This window comes from Denticeps clupeoides, chromosome 5 (assembly GCF_900700375.1).
Source record: "Denticeps clupeoides chromosome 5, fDenClu1.1, whole genome shotgun sequence".
NCBI classification, from domain to species: Eukaryota; Metazoa; Chordata; class Actinopteri; order Clupeiformes; family Denticipitidae; genus Denticeps; species Denticeps clupeoides.
In genome coordinates, this window is record NC_041711.1 from 33,480,725 (window position 1) to 33,499,095 (window position 18,371).

Consider the following 18,371-nt stretch of genomic DNA (forward strand, 5'->3'; position numbering starts at 1 on the left):
CCCCAACACACAGCGGCTTTCATGCATCGGTCATTGCGAGGTCCTACAGCCTCCTTACAACCAGCGGACTGCTGGTTCATACCGGACTTCCAGATCAAGTCATGATTCTTACACTGGGCAGAGGGAACCTCACCCAATGAAACCCAAACATGGATTCTTAATTAACTTGCTATCGTTTAAAAATAGAAATCTGGATTAAGTGAAAGCAAAGATCCTCCACATTACGAATATGAAGGGCACCCAGAAAACAGAGCTCAATAACACATTCAAGGGGACCTCTTGACTATTAAGAATTTGAAGAATCAACCTTTTCACATCCAGAGGACAAATTTCATAATGCTGCAGTGGATCATTATCACTTTCACTCTTAAAGCAGGCTTTTATTTTAAATACCAGTCAAATAAAAAAAAAGGTAAAAGATCCTATAGCCAAATTTACATTAATTACTGAAAAAAAAAAAAAAAAAAAAAAAAAAAAAAGCCACCACACAACTGGTCTTGAACCATTTATTGAAAAACAGTTTTGGGGTTAAAGTTCAAGAGGTATGAGTCCATTTCCCCCTTTTAATCTTCCTCTTCATCATCAGCACCTCCAGCTCCACCCTGGCCCTTCTTGGCGTTCTTTCTCTTCACACGGCCAGGGCGGCCACCACCATACGGAGAGCGCAGGGAGAAGTCAATGTGCTTCTGGCTGTCCAAGCGAACCACAAAGGATGGGATGTTCACCACCTGCTTGCGCACACTGAAAAACAATGAACGAGTTCATCTGAGAACGTGGAACGATTAGGCAGTAAATGAAAGCTAAGCCTCTATGCTATTACCAAGGCCTCATTTACGAGGAATTCTTGACACCACAGACAGTCAGAATAGTAGATTTAAATCATAGGCCGCGTAATAGCATTGGCAAAGGGGGGAGGAAAAATTTAATACAAACGCATCCATCTACATTACCTGTGCATCAAATCCTGTCCATCAGCTTGGGATGATGGGGTCTTAATGACAAGGTATACGGTTTAAAACACCGAATTGACCTTGCTGAAATTTTTACTCCCTCTCAGAGGGGACCATTAAGAGTTGGTGTCGCTAATAAAGAGAGGAAGACATTGAAGATGCACATCTGGCTCCCCTTCACTTGGGCAATGCCCCATGACATGCCTCTAAACTTCAGCTTTGGGGGGTTTAAATTTGCCTTCTTGCCCGTCTGCTGCCCTTACCGGATGTGCCTCTGGCGAATCAGGACACGGGCGTGGTGGATGCTCTTGGCCAGGCCCAGTTTGAAAACTTGGGTCTGGAGCCTCCTCTCCAGAAAATCCTCAACTTTCAGGCCCAGGATGTAATCAAGCTTCATCTTCCCCTCATCAAGCACACCAATCCTGACCAGACGCCTGAGCAGGGCATTTCCTTAAAGAAAAAAAATTTAAATAATGATTTAATGTAAAGTTTTTTTTTTTTTTTTAAGCCTTCAGTGACTAGGAATAGCAGATATTGATATTAACTTTCTGCAATTTTCAAAGACTATAGATTAAGGTTGAAACAAGCTTTTACCTTCAAAGAGACGCCTGGCATCCTTCTCATCCAGCGTAAGCAGCTCTCGGGCAGCCTTGCGGATCTTTGCCAGAGTAAACTTGACCCTCCAGACTTCTCTCTTATTTCTGAGCCCATACTCGCCTTAAGATAAAAAGAGAGTTATTAGCTGCAATTTACTACTGGACCAACATGGTATTCGAATTAAATAACGTATCGTACCGATGAGCTTCAGCTCCTGGTCGAGACGGGACTTCTCGAAAGGGCGGCGGGGGGTGACATAAGTCTTACTGCAAACCCAAGTCCTGGCAACGGGCATGGTGAACCAGCTGCGCCTGTAATAAGTACGGGTCAAGATTTGTTCGGACTTTTAGACTTGAGGGGAAAAAAAAAAAAAAAAAAAAGCTAACATTTAAGGCCATCATGTACTCTGACGTGTTGCATGTGCTAGAACGATACAACCATTCACTAACAAATTAGGTCAAAGAGGGCAAATATATTAATTAAGTTTGATACTCAGCCAAACGTAAATAGTGACGGATATATTTAAAGTACAAATGAGTGAGGATTGTATAGCAGACCAAAGCGGCAATTCATGCTAACTACGCTAGCTAGCAAGCCACGTTGCGGTTTCGCGGTACAAAAAGTCTAATTAGTTCACGTAAGACACCCTATCGTTCTAAAACAGTAACATCACGAGCGCACTCCTCTATTATCAAAAGGTATAGACAAAGTACATTCATGGAACCAACGCTAAAACAAAAATACATAGCCGCGTCCGCCATTACCTGACTTCTTCAGGCTCCAACGATAGAAAGACCACATGGAGGGAGTCGGGGCTTTATATAGAAGCCGCGCGACTACATTTCCCAGAAGCCCCTCCGCCAGGATCATGCGCATTCGAGGTTTGCGCCATTGACGTCAGGTGATCTGAGTGCGACGGCGCATTGGCTAAAATCGCCATTAATAACAGTTAGTCCCCGTACCTGGGTTTTACACGATAAAAAATACTAATTCTACAAAATACTACTACTATGGACAGCCAAAAATTAACGAGTGGAATATGTGTTGCCAGATCCTAAATGAAGTATCATTCCAGCATCTTAAAATGATCGTATTTTGAGACATATTAGCGTACACACGCAATTTAAATAATTATATTGCCCAGAAAATCTGCCCCAATAACACATATTGTCATAGACTGTGACTATTCTAGTGTTTAATGCAACTTTTACCAACAGAACGTTTGTAAAACCCACCACTGGGCAGAACAGCGCCTCTACCTGCGTGGAGTGAGGCTTTGACAGGCCCTACAGTTGACACCCCCCACACTCAACCCTTCTGCACACAAGGAAAAACTCCACACTCTAGGAAAGAGAAAAAAGGTGGGAAGAAACGTTGGGAAGGAGTGATACAGAGAGGGACGTCCTTCCAGGGTATAGTGACCCTGCAAGTGGTGTCAGTGCCGGGTTGGCGATGGTTTGTCCAATAAGAGAAGAAGTTGTAGAGTCCTACAGTTGTAGAGGTGGAGAAGTCCAGAGTGTAGCCCAGTGTCATGGTCTACATTACATGTCCATTATGATGCTACTGGTCCATTTGAAGATCCCTGAAGCTGTAGTTGTTACGGTGGTGGTGGCTGTGGTGACCCTCTGGTTGGGTTTCATGCCGAGTCCTCGTTTAGCAGTTGTCAGGAACCATCTGCTGTGAAGAGATCTGCTGGTCTCTTCACTGGAGTCTGTGCGCTTGATTCAGTGTCTCGGAGAAGACGGTGCCAGCCGGTGGCATCGTACGACGGATACTGAAATATGTGGTTATGTCTGCGCGGCCGGGTGAAATCTGAGATCTCTACCGTGTCGTGCTAATGAAACAACAACGAAGGGCTAAAATCATCACACATTATGGGATTTTTGGAATTGTTGCCGTAAAATTATCACGCAAATGCATTAATTATCGTAGGCCTGGCGCCACGCAGTGGAGTACATTTTTTCCCCGTAAAATAGGCTTTATTATTTGCTGTGAATTTTAGCTACATCTAGTGGCAGTGAAACCATCTCCCATGAAGCCGACTGCTGCAGCACAAAGTGCTGGAATTATCACAAACAGGGAGTAACTCATTCAGATTGTGTCATTTTTTGCCTTAATTCTCGGTTCCTCTTCCTGCAGTGACCAAAGGACCAAAGCGAGTGTGTTACCCGCTAGGCTACTACTAGCCTGTACCGATCTGTATATATCAAAAAAACACATTCCCACATCACACCATCCAGGTTTTGACTTGTGTAACACTGTAATATCACGCCTGAAAAACAGGTTAATGTTTCAGGGACGCGCTGGGTTTTAAGTTTTGTCTGTCTGCATGCCGTAAAGTTTAATCTATTTCATTTGTTCTATTAAAAAATTAAATTACACTCACAACCCAAAAAGACACGGGAAATTGAAGAGTTCGTGTTCAATACAAGCAGAAAGCAGACGTGCATCTGTACTGGGGCAGAGGCAGGAGCCCTTGACAGGGACTATTTATAAATGGGTGAAACAGGACTCTTTACATGTGTTTCTGTACGTCAGACGGACTCACTGACAGACACACACACACACACACACAAGCCGTCCTGTTCAACAATACCATGTCCTTTCAGCGGGACGGATTCCCTGTGCCTCTACCACCTGAACTTCAGACTTCTTTTTCTTTTCAAAGACTCTTATTTCTCTTTTAATATTCTCGGCTGGACTCTCTTTCTGGATCCGAATGCCTTCCAACTTTGGCTTTCTGGCTTTCTCCTGACTTCAGTGCGCATTCCACGCTGCCTTTCCCCCTTTACACCTCTCTTCTCTTCTCTTCTCTTTTCTTCTCTTCATCCTTCCATTGTTCCTCGCTTCTTTTCTTTGTCTCTGGCTATGCACCATGCTCTCCTCCCCTACTGTGATCCTCCAGCCGTATGGACTGCCCGTCTACCCTCAAACTGCGTCCTGCTACCCCAGCATTGTACAGGTAATCCCCCGTCCGCGTTCTCCACTTCACTTCACATTTTCTTCCAGGACAGACCCCTTTTCCCGCTGGGGAGGCAAAAAAATGTTGTATTATTATCACAGTTCACTAAAAGATTCATGGGATTATTTTTTACCGTCATTCATAAGCGCAACAATCGTAACTGATGGTGCTTGTTTACCTAAAACGCTAAAAAAAAAAGCTCAAACACACCAAAGGCGCAGCTCAACAATTCCAGTGGTCACTAACAACATAACCCCCAAAAAAAGCCTCAACAGTGGCATCTGTCTACATTGTTCTCAATGATTTTGTACCATCATGGGACTCAAATGCCATCAGGACACCTCTGAGAGACAAGGACACGTTGTCCTGTGGATGGTATATTTGTCCTGACAAGTCGAGGTGCTGGCAGGGGGGTGAAAGGCACAAACAGGGCTGGGGACTCAGGTACCTTTCTTGAAAGGTCCCTGCTCTGATAATAACAAGTGACTGGTCCCCACCCCCACGTTCACTATCACAGAATCTATATTTTTAGCCCGGCCCTCTCAGCACGATTAACACTATCAAAGTGCACTGCGGCCCGTCATGGGCTGGAAGATTAGGGAACAGACGCGGTGCCAGGCGGCGGGAAAAAGTTCACGCACCGCCTGTTCTTTGATTGAAGTATCATCTCAGATGGTTTTTGTATAATGGGATATGTGTGTGTGTGTGTATGTATATGTTAGGTGTGGTGAAATTTCGTTTTTCAGATAATTCTGATAAGTCCAGGTTAGCGCCTCTCAGCTAAAGAGGTATAAACTCCCTTCAGCTGTCATAGCCGGCAGCTGGCAGCCTGCCGCTGACCTTTAACCTCCACACTGACAGCTGACACGGGGAACACCAAATGGCGACACAGGAAAATAGCTGCAGATACGTGCTCTTGTAACGCCCCAGAACAGGGCTGTTGGGGAGGTGAGCGTGGCATCGAATAGACCACTATACTCCCTTCGGCCTGTTACTTTCCATGTATGGCGGGAATTTTAGAAGGTGAGGGGAGGAGAACCCATCAGAAGGACACAGCAAGCATGTGTGTGCAAGACTGTCTACATTCATATCTGAGCTGAGTCTTTGGAATTGAATGTTTGATCTGAATCACAGACGTCATGCAGCTGTCTCCCTGATGCCCTAGCAATGAATAAATAAATAATTCTATCTTACTTACAGCTATGAATTCCGCCTTGAAGGTTTTACTTGTTCTTGTTGTTTGTTTGTTGCTTTCGGTTTTTGTAATTGGGTTATTAAAAGTGTTATTACACTTATTGTTAATGTTTTCTATACATTAATAACACATGTTTTTAGCCCACCATCATTAATAGGCCAATAACAGGTGTGACATTTAATGGAAGGTTTGTGAAAGGTTTTACAGAAGATGTATGGTTTAACAGTAATCCATGGCTGGATGTAAAAACAGAACACTTGCAGAACAGTCTAGTACAGTATAGTACTGTGGTGCAGTTTCATAGTAGATTCTCAGTAGATTTTCAGGCCTTCTTGATGCTTATGGCGTATCATTGATCAGTGACTAATCACGTGGGAACGTTCCTTATCCTCTTCACCGTCCGTAGATTAGACTACAGGTTCTAATTCTGTGCCTCTGCAGCTTTTCAATTTCCTGCTGAGGGCTGAGAGGTTAGATGGGGGGGTTGACTGATAGGCACAAATGAGTGCAGCTGGCCTGAGAACCCCCCCTTCACGCTCCAACCTTGCCTTCTGATTGGATGGCGAACAAAACTTATGTTGTGGGCGGGTGGTAGCGGGGCATTAAAGCATGCGTCAGTTGTTAGTCAGTGTAGAACAGACCGAGGACTCCGCTCAGGGGGTAAGATCATCCAGCCTCACAGTTCTTGTTAAACGCTGATTTTATTAAGCAAACTCGTCACTTGCAGGGTAGAGAGACTACAGCATGTGTTGTACTGTGCATGTGAAACACTGACTTGCCTGATGATTCCCAGCTTTAGGGCTTGATGGGTTTAATGCTTTAACAGAAAATCAGCAGTACTGAAGATGATTCTGAGGAGGGAAGCATCCATGATTATTTCTCTAGTACGGACCCTCTATTACTGAACTATTGATTTTCCTACTACCATTCAAGAGTCTTCTATCCCTCTTCTTTCTCTAAAATGCTGCCCTTTCCAGCTCCAAGTCACCTACTTTCATACTACTCTCAGTGTTATGAAATACACTTTGCACAAGCTAATCAGGTCTCTTTTATTTCCTTTCAGGGTGCCCCCGCCCAAGAGGCGGGGCCAGGCAGTGGTGACCCCACCCTCCCGCAGGTATATGCCCCACCTCCATCATATCCTCCACCAGGGCAAGCTCCCCCTACACCTGCTGGCAGACTTCCACCCCTAGACTTCAACCCAAGTTCAGACTACCAAGACCATCATCAACTCAGAGTCTACCAGAGCTCCCAGCACGAAGGGGCGGAGACCATCGCAGCCAACGGCACGGTAAGGCGGCTTCACATTTAGGCTTGTGAAGAAATTGGTTGACATTTAGTAGTCCTCTGAAGTGGGTAAAGTGTTTTTATTGAAAACTATTTTCCGAGGTGGTGGAACATTCTCTATTGCCCATAGCACATCAATATCACTTCCCAGCTGATAATGGCCCCACACCTGGATCCTACCTGCGGTAGTCCTTCAGTCGCCATAATGTGCTCAGCGTCACATGATGTACAACCAGTAACTACACACATTATCAGCAGGAGTATAAGTAGGACCGGTGAAGTGGTAAAGGAGTGTCTGAGTCCATGACATCACTACAGATTAAGATGGGCTACATGTTCAGGGCAATTATAGTGGAGCATTATATTTAAATATATTGAAATGTTTTCCATTTCCTTGTTTCATAATAGCATTTAGCTTGTACAATTGTTGCGTGGTTTTAATCTAATGAATCATGTTTAATTCTCAATGTGAATTATTCAGCAAAAAAAAACATGAACATGACTGGCATTTTCTGCTGATTTTACCTTCCTTAACAAATGCTTCTGTTCGGGGGATTCAAGGAAACAGTAATCTTGTACCATAACCTGTCATCACTCTAATAAAATTCTGTTTCAATTAGCACAAATAGCACAAGTTTATTTGTTAATTATTAATCTAGGCTTATCCTAAGCGTCCATAGCCACATGGGCAACGACGGTCTTTGGCGCGCATGCAATGCAGTAAAACACTGTGAGATGAACGTATAGAGAAGCTCACAGCGAAATGAAATACTGCACAGCAGACTCCTCTATATTTAGTCCAGCACCTTCCCTCTTCTGTCCATGTAAGGCAGTCCAGAGCTGGTACAAGGTTGCACAGATAATGGAGGCTGAAGGAGATTTTCTTGCTTTGTTTGGTACAGCTCACAACCCCCCTGGGCACAGTTCTCATTTTCCTGTAAAATCTAACAACACCATTGATGATGAACATGACTGATGAGTTCCTGCAAACAAAATGTCTTCAATGCCAACCAGATGATAAAAATGTCAAGTAGCTGCATCATACAGTCAACCTTGGCCCTTTAGATTTACTCCTTCTTTTCTCCTCGTTTTTTAATCTTGAGCCAAATGACATGATTAGAAAACAGAAATGGTCGCTCCTTTCTACGGATATTTTATGGCCACATGTATTATATATCCCACCACTAGAGCACCAGTCTTACAAGGTCCAGATTTTCGAGCATTTGGGACGCCGCCATGGAGGGGGGCTCAGGGGGCAAAGGCAGACCAGAAGAGCCCGCCCCTTCGAAAATACGCTCAGGTTCAAAAACATTCTGCATCGTGATATGAAAGCACCACCCATCTGAAACACCCCCCCCCTCCTCCTCCAACCTCCTCCCCAATTTCTGTCCCACCCCCTCCCCGTGTCTCCCCCCCTTTCCCGCCCCAGCCCATCCCTTTCACTTTGTCTGCGTTGTGTGCTGCGTTGTGTGTGCAAGGAGGTTGACACATGCTGACCGAGCCACTGTAGATAGTCTTGGCAAGCCAATACATCACGAGCCTTTGTATTTGGGTGGGTGTGTGTCTGTGTGTGCGTATGTCTTTTTCCCTCTGACCCTTTCCTCCCCATTAATACAGCCCCTCCCTTGGAATCTTGGATAATGACCTTTAACCTATGGCAAGAAAAGCAGCACTGTTTCCCCAGACTGATGTTCAGTTTGACACTCTCGCCCCACACACCTGAGCTTTTTTGCGCATATTCCTGCCTGCGCGGCCATCTTATTTCTCATTGGTTTGGGCTCCTGTCAGATGCGCTGCACTCCACTATACCCAACTCTGCGTGTTACGCAGGAGCGATTAAAGGAGTAGTTCAGACATTTCCGGACATGTCCGCTGTCTAAAAGTCTTGGTTGTGAATAATAAGGAAAATGAATGTGTGCTTATTATGGCAAATGTGCCACAAAGATGTCAGTTGTTGTGAAATTTTACGCAACCCATCAGGTATCTATTCAAGCGAGCCATAAAGAGTGGTTTAAGAAACCTTAACACAGTTTCAGTCACGATCCGTGGGGTGCAAGTACTAGCAATCACAAAAGCAGAATGGGAACTTGGACAACAGACATGACTCAAGGTCCAATATGAATTTTTTTTTGTCTGAACTACACCTTTAAATTCGGGGCTTTTGGTTGCTTTTGCATTGATAATTGTGAACACTTTAATACATCCCGCAAACGTCCCTGACATGCATCCTTTTTAATACTTCAAAATTTATAGAGTGAGTTTGGTAATCGGCCAAATGTGCTGGAGTCAATCAAAGGCTGAGCACTTAACCGCAGCTAAGACCACCACACCTCCATCTGTCTCTCCAGTTCTGTCTTTCTCTCGTCCTGTTCACTTTAGACTACAGCTAACAATAGTTCTTTATGCATTAAAGTATATGCATTAATCCATATCTCTTTTTATTAAGCCTGCTTTTCATTATATTTCATCTTATTATGCTATGGACATAAGTTCATTATTTTCATTTTAATGTTTGCTTTTTCACTTTTTGCTCTTTACACTCTTCAGATAGGCTTCTTTAAGCTCACGCTCACTCTTTTATACTCATTTATACTCATTAGACCTAATCCTATTATTTTTAGTAGCTGCAACAGTTTTGTGTCATTTGATAGGATGGGATTTACACACACACTAGCATCGTGTTGCATTGTGGGATGTTTTTTGGTTTGATGCACAGTTATTTTAAAATGTATTGATTTGCATGATGTTCAAATATTCAAAACTGTTCATATAATTTGTATAATTTTGTGTTTTATCCTTCAAATAATTCAATGTGTTTGTGTAGGTGAACCTTGGTATTAAAATCTGGTGCAAATACAAAGCTTTAATGTAAAATTCTGTCAATTAAAAAAACTTCTAATGGGCATGTGTGTAGAAGCCTCACTAAAAGGAGAACTGTTCACATGTTTTCACCTGCTTGAGATGGATCACTGGATGGGGAATGCTCAGCTGAATTTGTTTGTGACCACTTTTCATTTTACATCACACAGTGTCATGCTGGTATTTGCAAATGTTCAGTTTTGCAGTTTAGTTTAATTACTTACGTCATTTAAGTAAACCTGTACAATTAAAAGTATATTATTCTTCTAGTTCTCTTTCTTTAATCTTTCTGTCTCTCTTGTCTACTTCTACCTCCTGCTTCCTAACACATCCTCACACTGCTCCTCTGTCTTCCTCTCTATTCCACTACTTTACGTCTTCTTCTCAGGATGACCCTTTGGCACCTGTGACCTCTGACCCCCAGGCTCTGGGCGTTTCCGTATCAGCTGCAGGTGGAGGTGGAAGTGGCAGTGAGGAGGAGGGGTCGGGCAAAGCTCAACCCAAAAGACTTCATGTCTCAAATATTCCTTTCCGTTTCCGCGACCCGGATCTCAGACAGATGTTTGGGGTAAGAATTATGGCTGGCCTTTTTAATGCGGTTTATTAACAGTGAAAATAATGTAGTTCCCTGCTTCTTCCAGCAATTTGGAAAGATCTTGGATGTGGAGATCATCTTCAACGAGAGAGGCTCTAAGGTGTGCACAGTGTTGTCTTCTTTCCCCCGTTTTTCGAAACACGTCCCACACTAATCAGCATGTCTCCTTCAGGGATTTGGCTTTGTGACGTTTGAGAGCGCCGCGGAGGCTGACCGGGCCCGGGAGAAGCTGAACGGTACAATTGTGGAAGGAAGAAAAATCGAGGTGAGAGAGGAACATCAACACAGGAACCACATTTCCATTTACTACTCAGAAAATAACACATTTGCGCCCCCCAGGTGAACAACGCCACAGCCAGAGTTGTCACCAAGAAGCCCCAGACGCCGCTGGTAAACGGTGAGGTTCCATCTGAAGAAAGAGGAGTCTCTCTGAACGAAATGTGCGGCTTTCTGACACCCTGCTCTCCATTCAGCTGCAGGTTGGAAGATTAACCCTGTGATGGGCGCGGTGTACGCGCCCGAACTCTACACAGGTCCGTCATGCGCCTTTCAGACCATATTGATTTATTCTGCATTCATTCCTAATTTGTGCATTAATTCCACAAAAAATGCAAATGTAAAACGCCGCGAGCCAATAAATGCTAACGTTTCACCGAGTCAGCACACCGAGCTCAGATCATCACAACTGCACATTTAACACGGTACATGTGGATAATCGAGGGGTTATGGGACAAAAGCCGCTGTCCAAGGCTGACACCACCGTATTATTCTTTAAAATCTGAGATTTAAAAAAAAAAAGGTCTCCAGTTATAAATCTTTTGTGAGAACAGACCCATTCGCTTTGTACAGCTATGCCTAGGGCATTTTCTATTAAAAATGTAAATTGCCTTTTATTCAAATCCCCAATGTATTACCACTCGGCCCTTTCATCTCGCACTTCCAGTGACCCTCCCCTCCTCTCCCCGTTTGCCCTTTTTTTCTCTTTCTCTGTCCGTTTTGCCGTTTAGTCGCTAGTTTCCCCTATCCCGTCCCCGCGCCGGCCTTGGCCTACAGAGGCTCCGCCTTACGAGGGCGTGGCCGTGCTGTTTACAACACCATTCGCTCGGCTGCTGCGGCCGCGCCCACTGCCATCCCCGCGTACCCCGGGTAAGCTGAATTCCCGCAAGATTTGACATTTTATTGGGGGGCGGCCCTAGTTCTGGTGAAGGGGTGTGATTTTCCTTTTCATGTTCTAGGGTTGTGTATCAAGATGGATTGTATGGGACTGAGGTTTATGTAAGTCGGCACATTATTAACTGCATGTTGGCGTGGATTTGGGCCTTTTTCTCCAACGTGCCTCTGTCTTTCAGGGCGGATACCCAGCTGCCTACAGGGTAGCGCAGTCAGCATCGGCGGCCACGGCGACCTACAGTGACGGGTGAGCACAGCCGCGCAGCCGGAGGGCCGGTTTAATAAAGAACGTGTTTTAATGGAACGCCAAAAATGTTCTCAAAGGTACGGCCGAGTTTATGCCACTGCAACAGACCCCTATCACCACTCTGTTGGACCGACAACAACCTACGGAGTCGGAACAGTGGTGAGAATCGTCACACTCGACCACGCTGTTGCCATGCCAACAGAGAGCAAAACAGCACGTTTGTTTTAATGCCGGCACATTCAGAACACTAACAGTTTCCAACTCACATAAATGCCTATGCAGTTGTACCGTGTGTTCATTTCTGCTTGTGACGTACAGGCCAGCTTGTACAGAGGAGGATACAACCGCTTCACACCCTACTGAGTCCAGGGCTATCGTGGCGCCATGGTGACGAGGGACTAGCCAGTGGAGGACAGGTGCTCTCAACACGCGCTTCTCCTCAGACCCTCTCTATACAAGAACTTGTAATATCATTATGTACATAATGTTGAAAGCTTAAAATATATTTATTCTATAAAGGAATGAGTTTAGGATTATGTAAAGTGCCCTAGCAGCTGGTTATCAACCTACTGCTTCATTTATAAGACAGACATCTCGCAGTGGCTCATGGGAGGTCATAAATGGGTCGTAAATAAGTAAGCATATGAGCAAATGCAAGGCGGTCACCAATCATTGGTAGATTTTCTGGAAAACAGGCCCCTGTCTGTATCTAGTAATCGGAACCTGTACATTTCATGGAAAGTCGGTAGAATCAACAGAAGGTCAACACTTCGATAAAGTTTTTATACAGAAAGAGGAAACAAAGATTTTTTTTGAAGATAGTGTCTTCTGAAATTATATCTGCGTGCTTGTGTATGTGTGTGTTTCAGTGACTTGAGTGTGTGGCATAATTCAAATATTTATTTCATGTGAGATACAGCAATCACACTGGTGCCCATTGCTCTCAGCGAACAGGTTAATATGCCTCCTCAAAACAATCTACCTCTAATTTTCAGCCTTTGGTTTTTTTTAATGGATCTTCTAGCTACACCAGTAAGAATAAAAATCAGCTGCATCCTTTATTTTCTCAGATGTTCCTCTCTTTTCTTCTCTTTTCTTTTATATATGTTCTTTCTTTCTTTGTTTCCCTGTAATTCACCCATATATTTCTCTCAATAAAAGCTCTTTCTGTCACGCCTTTTTCTTCTCCTTTTTCTTTTCCTTTACCGACTGTCTTCCGTCATCTGTCCTCTGCTTTCTCTCTGTGTTTATGCCACCTATGTGGAGTAGTTCTATTTTTAAACCCTTTTAACACCCTTTTGACACCTCGCTTTGCAGCAATTCAATTAGTATTAGCAGTGAATTTTACAAAATAGATTCAGCTGACAACTAATACAACTAAATAAATCTTAAATAAAAATGAATACATTTAATGTAATTAAATGTTATGAAAAATATTATTATTAAACAAATACATTTATTTAATTTTAATCTTAACTTCCTGCTGTCTGAAATGGAATTTGACAAGTGTAGTATAAATATAAAAAATATATGTTTTGGTTTTATAGTGTACTATTTATTGAATATAATATTAATTTAATTAATATTATAAAAAACATATTTAAGTAAAAATATGATGTTTAATAATTAAGTTATGGTTGATGCATAAATATTTATAAACCACTATTGAACTTTATTATGAACATTTTTTTAAATCATATGGTGTTGAATGTTATTTTTAAAACTATTTTAACTTAATAACATTGTGTGACCATATATTGAGAATGCTCCTCCCAGCATGTTGCCAATAAATCAGACAGTGTTAATTATCTGGGTCATATTTATAGGAACTGTATTTTTTGTATTTGCATTAAATTAATAAGAACGCTTGACATGAGTTAATTGTTTTCACAGCAATATTTCTGCGCTGATGTCATTAGTGCTTTTTATGCTTGGAAAACCAATTCATGTTTTTTAGGGTTTTAATTGTTTCAGCTGCACTACATTAGCTTCCATCAACTCTTTCTTTCTTTCCATTTATTTATTCTGATCTACATTCTGATCCAATTTATCCTTTCTTTCACATGCTCTTATCACTTACGATACACCGTCCACATTTTACAGACCCTGATCTTGTGTGACTTGCCAAATTCTTGTTGATCAAGCATTTAAATAAAGATGCAGATTCATAAAGGTTTACTCGGAATCCTTCAAATAATTAATGCTTTGACATGTTATATTACTCCGTTAGGCAGAACACAATCAAATCTCTTATCTCTTGTAGATCACTTCTTCTCCTTCATTTTCTCATTTCCTCTTTGTCCCTGTCTTTCCTTGCTTAGCACCATTTCCATCATCATTAGAAAATTCAATCATCTTTTAAAATTCTGAATTAAATTATGCCTGTCTCTTTTATTATCCCCTGCTGCTTCTCTCTACAGTGCCCTACTGAGCTTTTTTCTGCTTTGTTAATATCTCTGTTTTCTTTGCTAAATATTTACTTCTCTTTGCTCTTTTCTCATTCTGCTTCATGCTTTTGCTGTTTTACTGATGATCTTCGCTGCTTCACTTGATCTGTTCTGTGCGACTGTACTCTAACCCTGCATCCTCACGCCCTCAAACACAGGGCCAAATAAACAGAGTAACTGTGATTTACCCACTAGTCTTCCCATCTTTTTTAATTCTAAACTTTCTATTTTCTGTCCTACCTTCTGCTCACTACTCTACTCTGTGCTAGCTCTCCTTTTCTTCTTTTCCTTATGTCTATAAAGGTCTTTGGTTGATTTATTATAATAATACATAAATCTAACATATTACATATGCTGTTTTTTCTAAAGCATTGTTGATGCTTCAGTGCTACATTACTTTTCATTTCTTTTCTTCTTTAAATTATTTTTTCTATTTCCTACAATTTGTCCTGTTACCATTTCTCTGAGGCTCTGTTCTTTTATCTTTTTTCCTTTTACTTATTAACATTTTCTCTAAATTTTTTTACTTTTTCTTATTTTCTTCCCCTTTCCCCCTTTGATTGTATTTCGTCTTGCTAATTGAGCCCTTTCTGCTGTTTGATTCTAGATTTTCTATTCTCTTTTTTTCTCTTTGATGTGCTCTTTTTTCCTGGCTTTGTGCTGCTTATACTTTTCTATTTAATTACTGTTTCATTATTATACCAGCAATTACATCGCCGGGTGTATGATAAAGTATTATTTTGCTTCCTTGTTGTATTGACCCCTCAGGTATATGACAAGAAAACTATACGATTATCTTAAAGCTACTGTCTGCTTTATTGTCCAAAATGCAAGGCAATGTTGACTGAAGTTTACCCAGCTTTTTTTTTACACAATTCTTCATGACAGAATCACGATTTATTTGCCTGATAAAAGTTACCACATTCTTTTTTCCCTTCTTTTCTCTTCTTTCGTTCTTTGAGTTGTTAAAATCTAATTTTGCCCCAACAAGGTCACTTTAAAATCACTACCAGATATAGTGTGTCCATGAAATGACAGTCCTTCAACACACTGTCCTTCAGGCGTATGTGCAGTAGCACACTATACACAGGCGGCAATATGTAGATCAGAATAAAAGAGTATCAGACCTATAGAATCGGTTTATGTTGCTTGACTAATCCTCATTTTTTAACTCTTTCTCTCACCTATGCTGTTCTGCAGATGTTCTATACAGGTGTATATTTATATTGCCGCGTGGTGTAGGGTGCTGCATGCTCTGTGTGCAAAAATAGCTTTTCCTGTTTTAACTCATTTTCTTTCGCATGTTCCTTTGTTCTTCTCCTGCTGGTACTTTTCTCCTCTGTTTCCTTGCATGCATTTTTTATTATCTTCTGTCTTGTTCATTATCTTCTTTTTTCTTAGCTGTGCATGGTCTTTAGCTTTACCACTTTGTAGATTGTTTCTTTTCAATTGCATGACCTTACTCTTTCTTTCTATCTTTCATCTATATTTTTCTATTAAATCTTGTTTTTCAACCTTTTTTTTTTATTTCTTTCCCTGTACATTATCTATGCTTATTGTCTTACATCTAAAATTTGTGAACTTACATTTTTTTCTTCTACTTGCTATAGTTTTGATCCACCTGTACTTTGCACCAGTGTCATTGCTGTATCATTATGAAAATGTTATTTTCTGCTCCACGATTGTGACAGTGCGCAATAAACATCTTGGTTTGTAATCCAATTTATGCTGCAGTCTCAGTTTTTGCCTAAATCATTTTTTAAATCAGTTTTGCCTAAACCATTGGAAACAAGCTGTGGATGCAACTGTAGTAGGTGGTAGTAGCCCGGTGGTTAACACACTCGCCTATTAACCAGAACCTAACCTTGAACCTAACCCAGGTTCAAATCCCACTTACTACCATTGTGTCCCTGAGCAAGACACTTAACCCTGAGTGTCTCCAGGGGGGGACTGTCCCTGTAACTACTGATTGTAAGCTCTGGATAAGGGCGTCTGGTAAATGCTGTAAATGTAAATGTAAACTGTAATTTCATCCCTTCGTGGTTTTGAAGAGAGTCTAAGTGAAACACATTGTCATTCTCAGTCCTGTGTTTGCTAACGCAGGAGCACAGTAGTTCTAACTCGTAGTTCAATTTTGCTAAATGTGGTGCTCTGAAATGGAAAGGAGCCTGGATTCCACAGTGGTGTGGGTAAGGGGGTTCGAACCCTTCAGATGAGGCCCATGTATTACAAGGCATTTGTTGTAACTGCACAGACACCTGAGTCAGAGGGTTTTAATAAAGACAATGATTTTTCTGCAGTTGCAACAAGGGCTTTTCTATACATCCATGCATCATCCATAGAGTCTATACATCCTAATCATCCATAGAGTCCGTCTCTTCTGAAGCTTCAGTGGGGTGGTTACTATAATGGCCTCTTTAAAGGGTTCCTGGTGGGTACTTAGGAGCAAAGTTGACCCATTCCTTGACATACGAGCAGCACACTGCCTTGCAGAAATATGAGTGAAGAAAGACTTCAACAGGAGAGACAAAATAAGCAGGGGTGACTATGCTCTTCTGTCCAGTAGCATGTTGTTTGGTGGATAACGGTCCTTGTGATGATTCTCGCTGTGGCTCTCTTAAGTGGGTTGCCTCTGTGGCTGTGTTTCTTGTCTGGGAGTTGGGGAGGATGTTGGTATTTCGGTTCATCTGCTCCCTGGAGTCCCTGAGGATTTGCGGCTCTAATTTCAGCATTGGGAAGTGAATGGAGATGCAGTGATCCTTGAAATTGTTGAGAAAAAGATGATAATTATCCAGTAAAACCCATTTTGTTCCCTATATCATTATCCACCAAAACCTCATCATGTGCCCAGGTTTAACAGTGATTGTGGCGAACTCTTGCCATACTGCTGTCCTCAATCTATGTCCTAACTACAGGTTTGACTCTCAAATCCAAATACTCATTTACCGTTAATGTCACAGACAGCGGTTTCTGTGGTCAGGCACTTGGTGAGGATGGTGAGGATCTGACTGGCAGATCAAGCTGCAGGTCAGTTTCTGAGTGGCTGTACATGGAAATCTTTGCCGCTGGATCAAATACATCTAATGAATCTCGTGGCATTAATAACAAATGAATTGAAACCAAATGCTTTGTCCCCTCAGCAGATAATCCCCATCGCAGGGAAACAGAACGAGCTCTGGGATGCACCGTCGCTCAGTCTTCTGTCCCCAGTCCCCACTTGACAGGTCTTCAGTATCCCTGCCATTCTGTAACATGGTGTTTTATTCCATTGGTGTGAATTTCAGGCTCTGTTTGGGATTCTAGTGCAAAAGTTGTGCACTAATACACAGTGCGTTCACTCTGCCAAAGTTCGCTATTGATCTTGTGCGCTGCATCACCCTTCACCGCATCAAAGAGCACACAGTGAAAACGAAAACTTTTCTATAAATCCTCATGACACACAGAAGAAGGGTATTGATTTGGCATACTGTATGAGAGCTTGTCATCTCAGTGAACAACAAAAAAAAAATATCGTACTCATCAATAAATTAAAATGCTTATGCTTGTGGAATCATCAGGCTGAAAGAGCTGCCCGTGTTGCTTTTTCAAGAGAGTATTGCTCTACTGTAGGTTTCATTAGAAAAGCTGGTTTCTATGGTGATGACCATGCGACATGCTGTCGTGGCAGAGGAGGACTATAGAATCGTACTGACACAGTTACTCAAGGTGACTTTGATTTGAACACAGCGCTGGTAAGACAGGAACGAAGATAAGCGTCTTTTGTTGAAGCCGCATTCAGTACATTCTCTCATCAAGATCTGTACTAGGCAAAAATGAAAAGTTTTCTTGATATATTTCTTATAAAAGTAAAAACCCTTTTCATCCATTTTATATAACTGTGGCCGCAAAACAGAGTGCTGACAATAAACGCAAGTGCTTACTGCACAAAAATCTCATCCGCCATGTAGCCTCACAGTTTGAATTGATGGTCAGTTTCCTCCAGGTTCTCCAGTTCCCTTTTTACCTAACTGATGTCTGCTCAGTAAATCTGAATCTGAATGTGAGAACTTTTTTGTTTTTGCT

The 18,371-nt window shown here is 42.0% G+C and overlaps 2 protein-coding genes across 3 annotated transcripts; one reads left to right on the forward strand and one right to left on the reverse strand.

Moving 5' to 3' along the window:
* Nucleotides 1–492: 492 nt before the first annotated feature.
* On the reverse strand, nucleotides 493–2,351 carry rps9 (ribosomal protein S9). Of its 2 annotated transcripts, none has more exons than XM_028980903.1 (5): nucleotides 2,312–2,351; nucleotides 1,746–1,858; nucleotides 1,545–1,667; nucleotides 1,214–1,400; nucleotides 493–741 (listed from the first exon to the last, which is right to left on the reverse strand). In XM_028980903.1, the coding sequence occupies exons 2-5, from the start codon at nucleotides 1,840–1,842 to the stop codon at nucleotides 564–566; spliced, it is 585 nt and encodes a 194-aa protein (XP_028836736.1). In that variant the 5' UTR covers nucleotides 1,843–1,858; nucleotides 2,312–2,351; the 3' UTR covers nucleotides 493–563. The 2 variants fall into 2 exon arrangements, with proteins under 2 accessions (XP_028836736.1, XP_028836737.1); XM_028980904.1 differs by lacking the exon at nucleotides 493–741 and adding an exon at nucleotides 1,052–1,082.
* Nucleotides 2,352–4,098: 1,747 nt separating this feature from the next.
* rbfox1l (RNA binding fox-1 homolog 1, like) lies at nucleotides 4,099–13,035 on the forward strand. The gene is made up of 12 exons (XM_028980978.1): nucleotides 4,099–4,509; nucleotides 6,768–6,995; nucleotides 10,239–10,418; nucleotides 10,492–10,545; nucleotides 10,618–10,710; nucleotides 10,785–10,842; nucleotides 10,919–10,978; nucleotides 11,453–11,591; nucleotides 11,681–11,720; nucleotides 11,795–11,862; nucleotides 11,940–12,021; nucleotides 12,181–13,035. The coding sequence occupies exons 1-12, from the start codon at nucleotides 4,423–4,425 to the stop codon at nucleotides 12,223–12,225; spliced, it is 1,134 nt and encodes a 377-aa protein (XP_028836811.1). The 5' UTR covers nucleotides 4,099–4,422; the 3' UTR covers nucleotides 12,226–13,035.
* The last annotated feature ends 5,336 nt before the right edge of the window (nucleotides 13,036–18,371 follow it).

What these genes read in the sequence shown, in the direction of transcription:
- rps9 (XM_028980903.1), bottom strand. Translation starts at nt 1,842, where the DNA reads ATGCCCGTTGCCAGGACTTGGGTTTGCAGTAAGACTTATGTCACCCCC. An exon ending in CCAGGAGCTGAAGCTCATCG is followed by an intron (nt 1,668 to 1,745) that starts GTACGATACGTT and finishes TTTTATCTTAAG; the next exon opens with GCGAGTATGGGCTCAGAAAT. An exon ending in TGCCAGGCGTCTCTTTGAAG is followed by an intron (nt 1,401 to 1,544) that starts GTAAAAGCTTGT and finishes TTTTTCTTTAAG; the next exon opens with GAAATGCCCTGCTCAGGCGT.
- rbfox1l (XM_028980978.1), top strand. Translation starts at nt 4,423, where the DNA reads ATGCTCTCCTCCCCTACTGTGATCCTCCAGCCGTATGGACTGCCCGTC. An exon ending in GCTACCCCAGCATTGTACAG is followed by an intron (nt 4,510 to 6,767) that starts GTAATCCCCCGT and finishes ATTTCCTTTCAG; the next exon opens with GGTGCCCCCGCCCAAGAGGC. An exon ending in CCATCGCAGCCAACGGCACG is followed by an intron (nt 6,996 to 10,238) that starts GTAAGGCGGCTT and finishes TCTTCTTCTCAG; the next exon opens with GATGACCCTTTGGCACCTGT.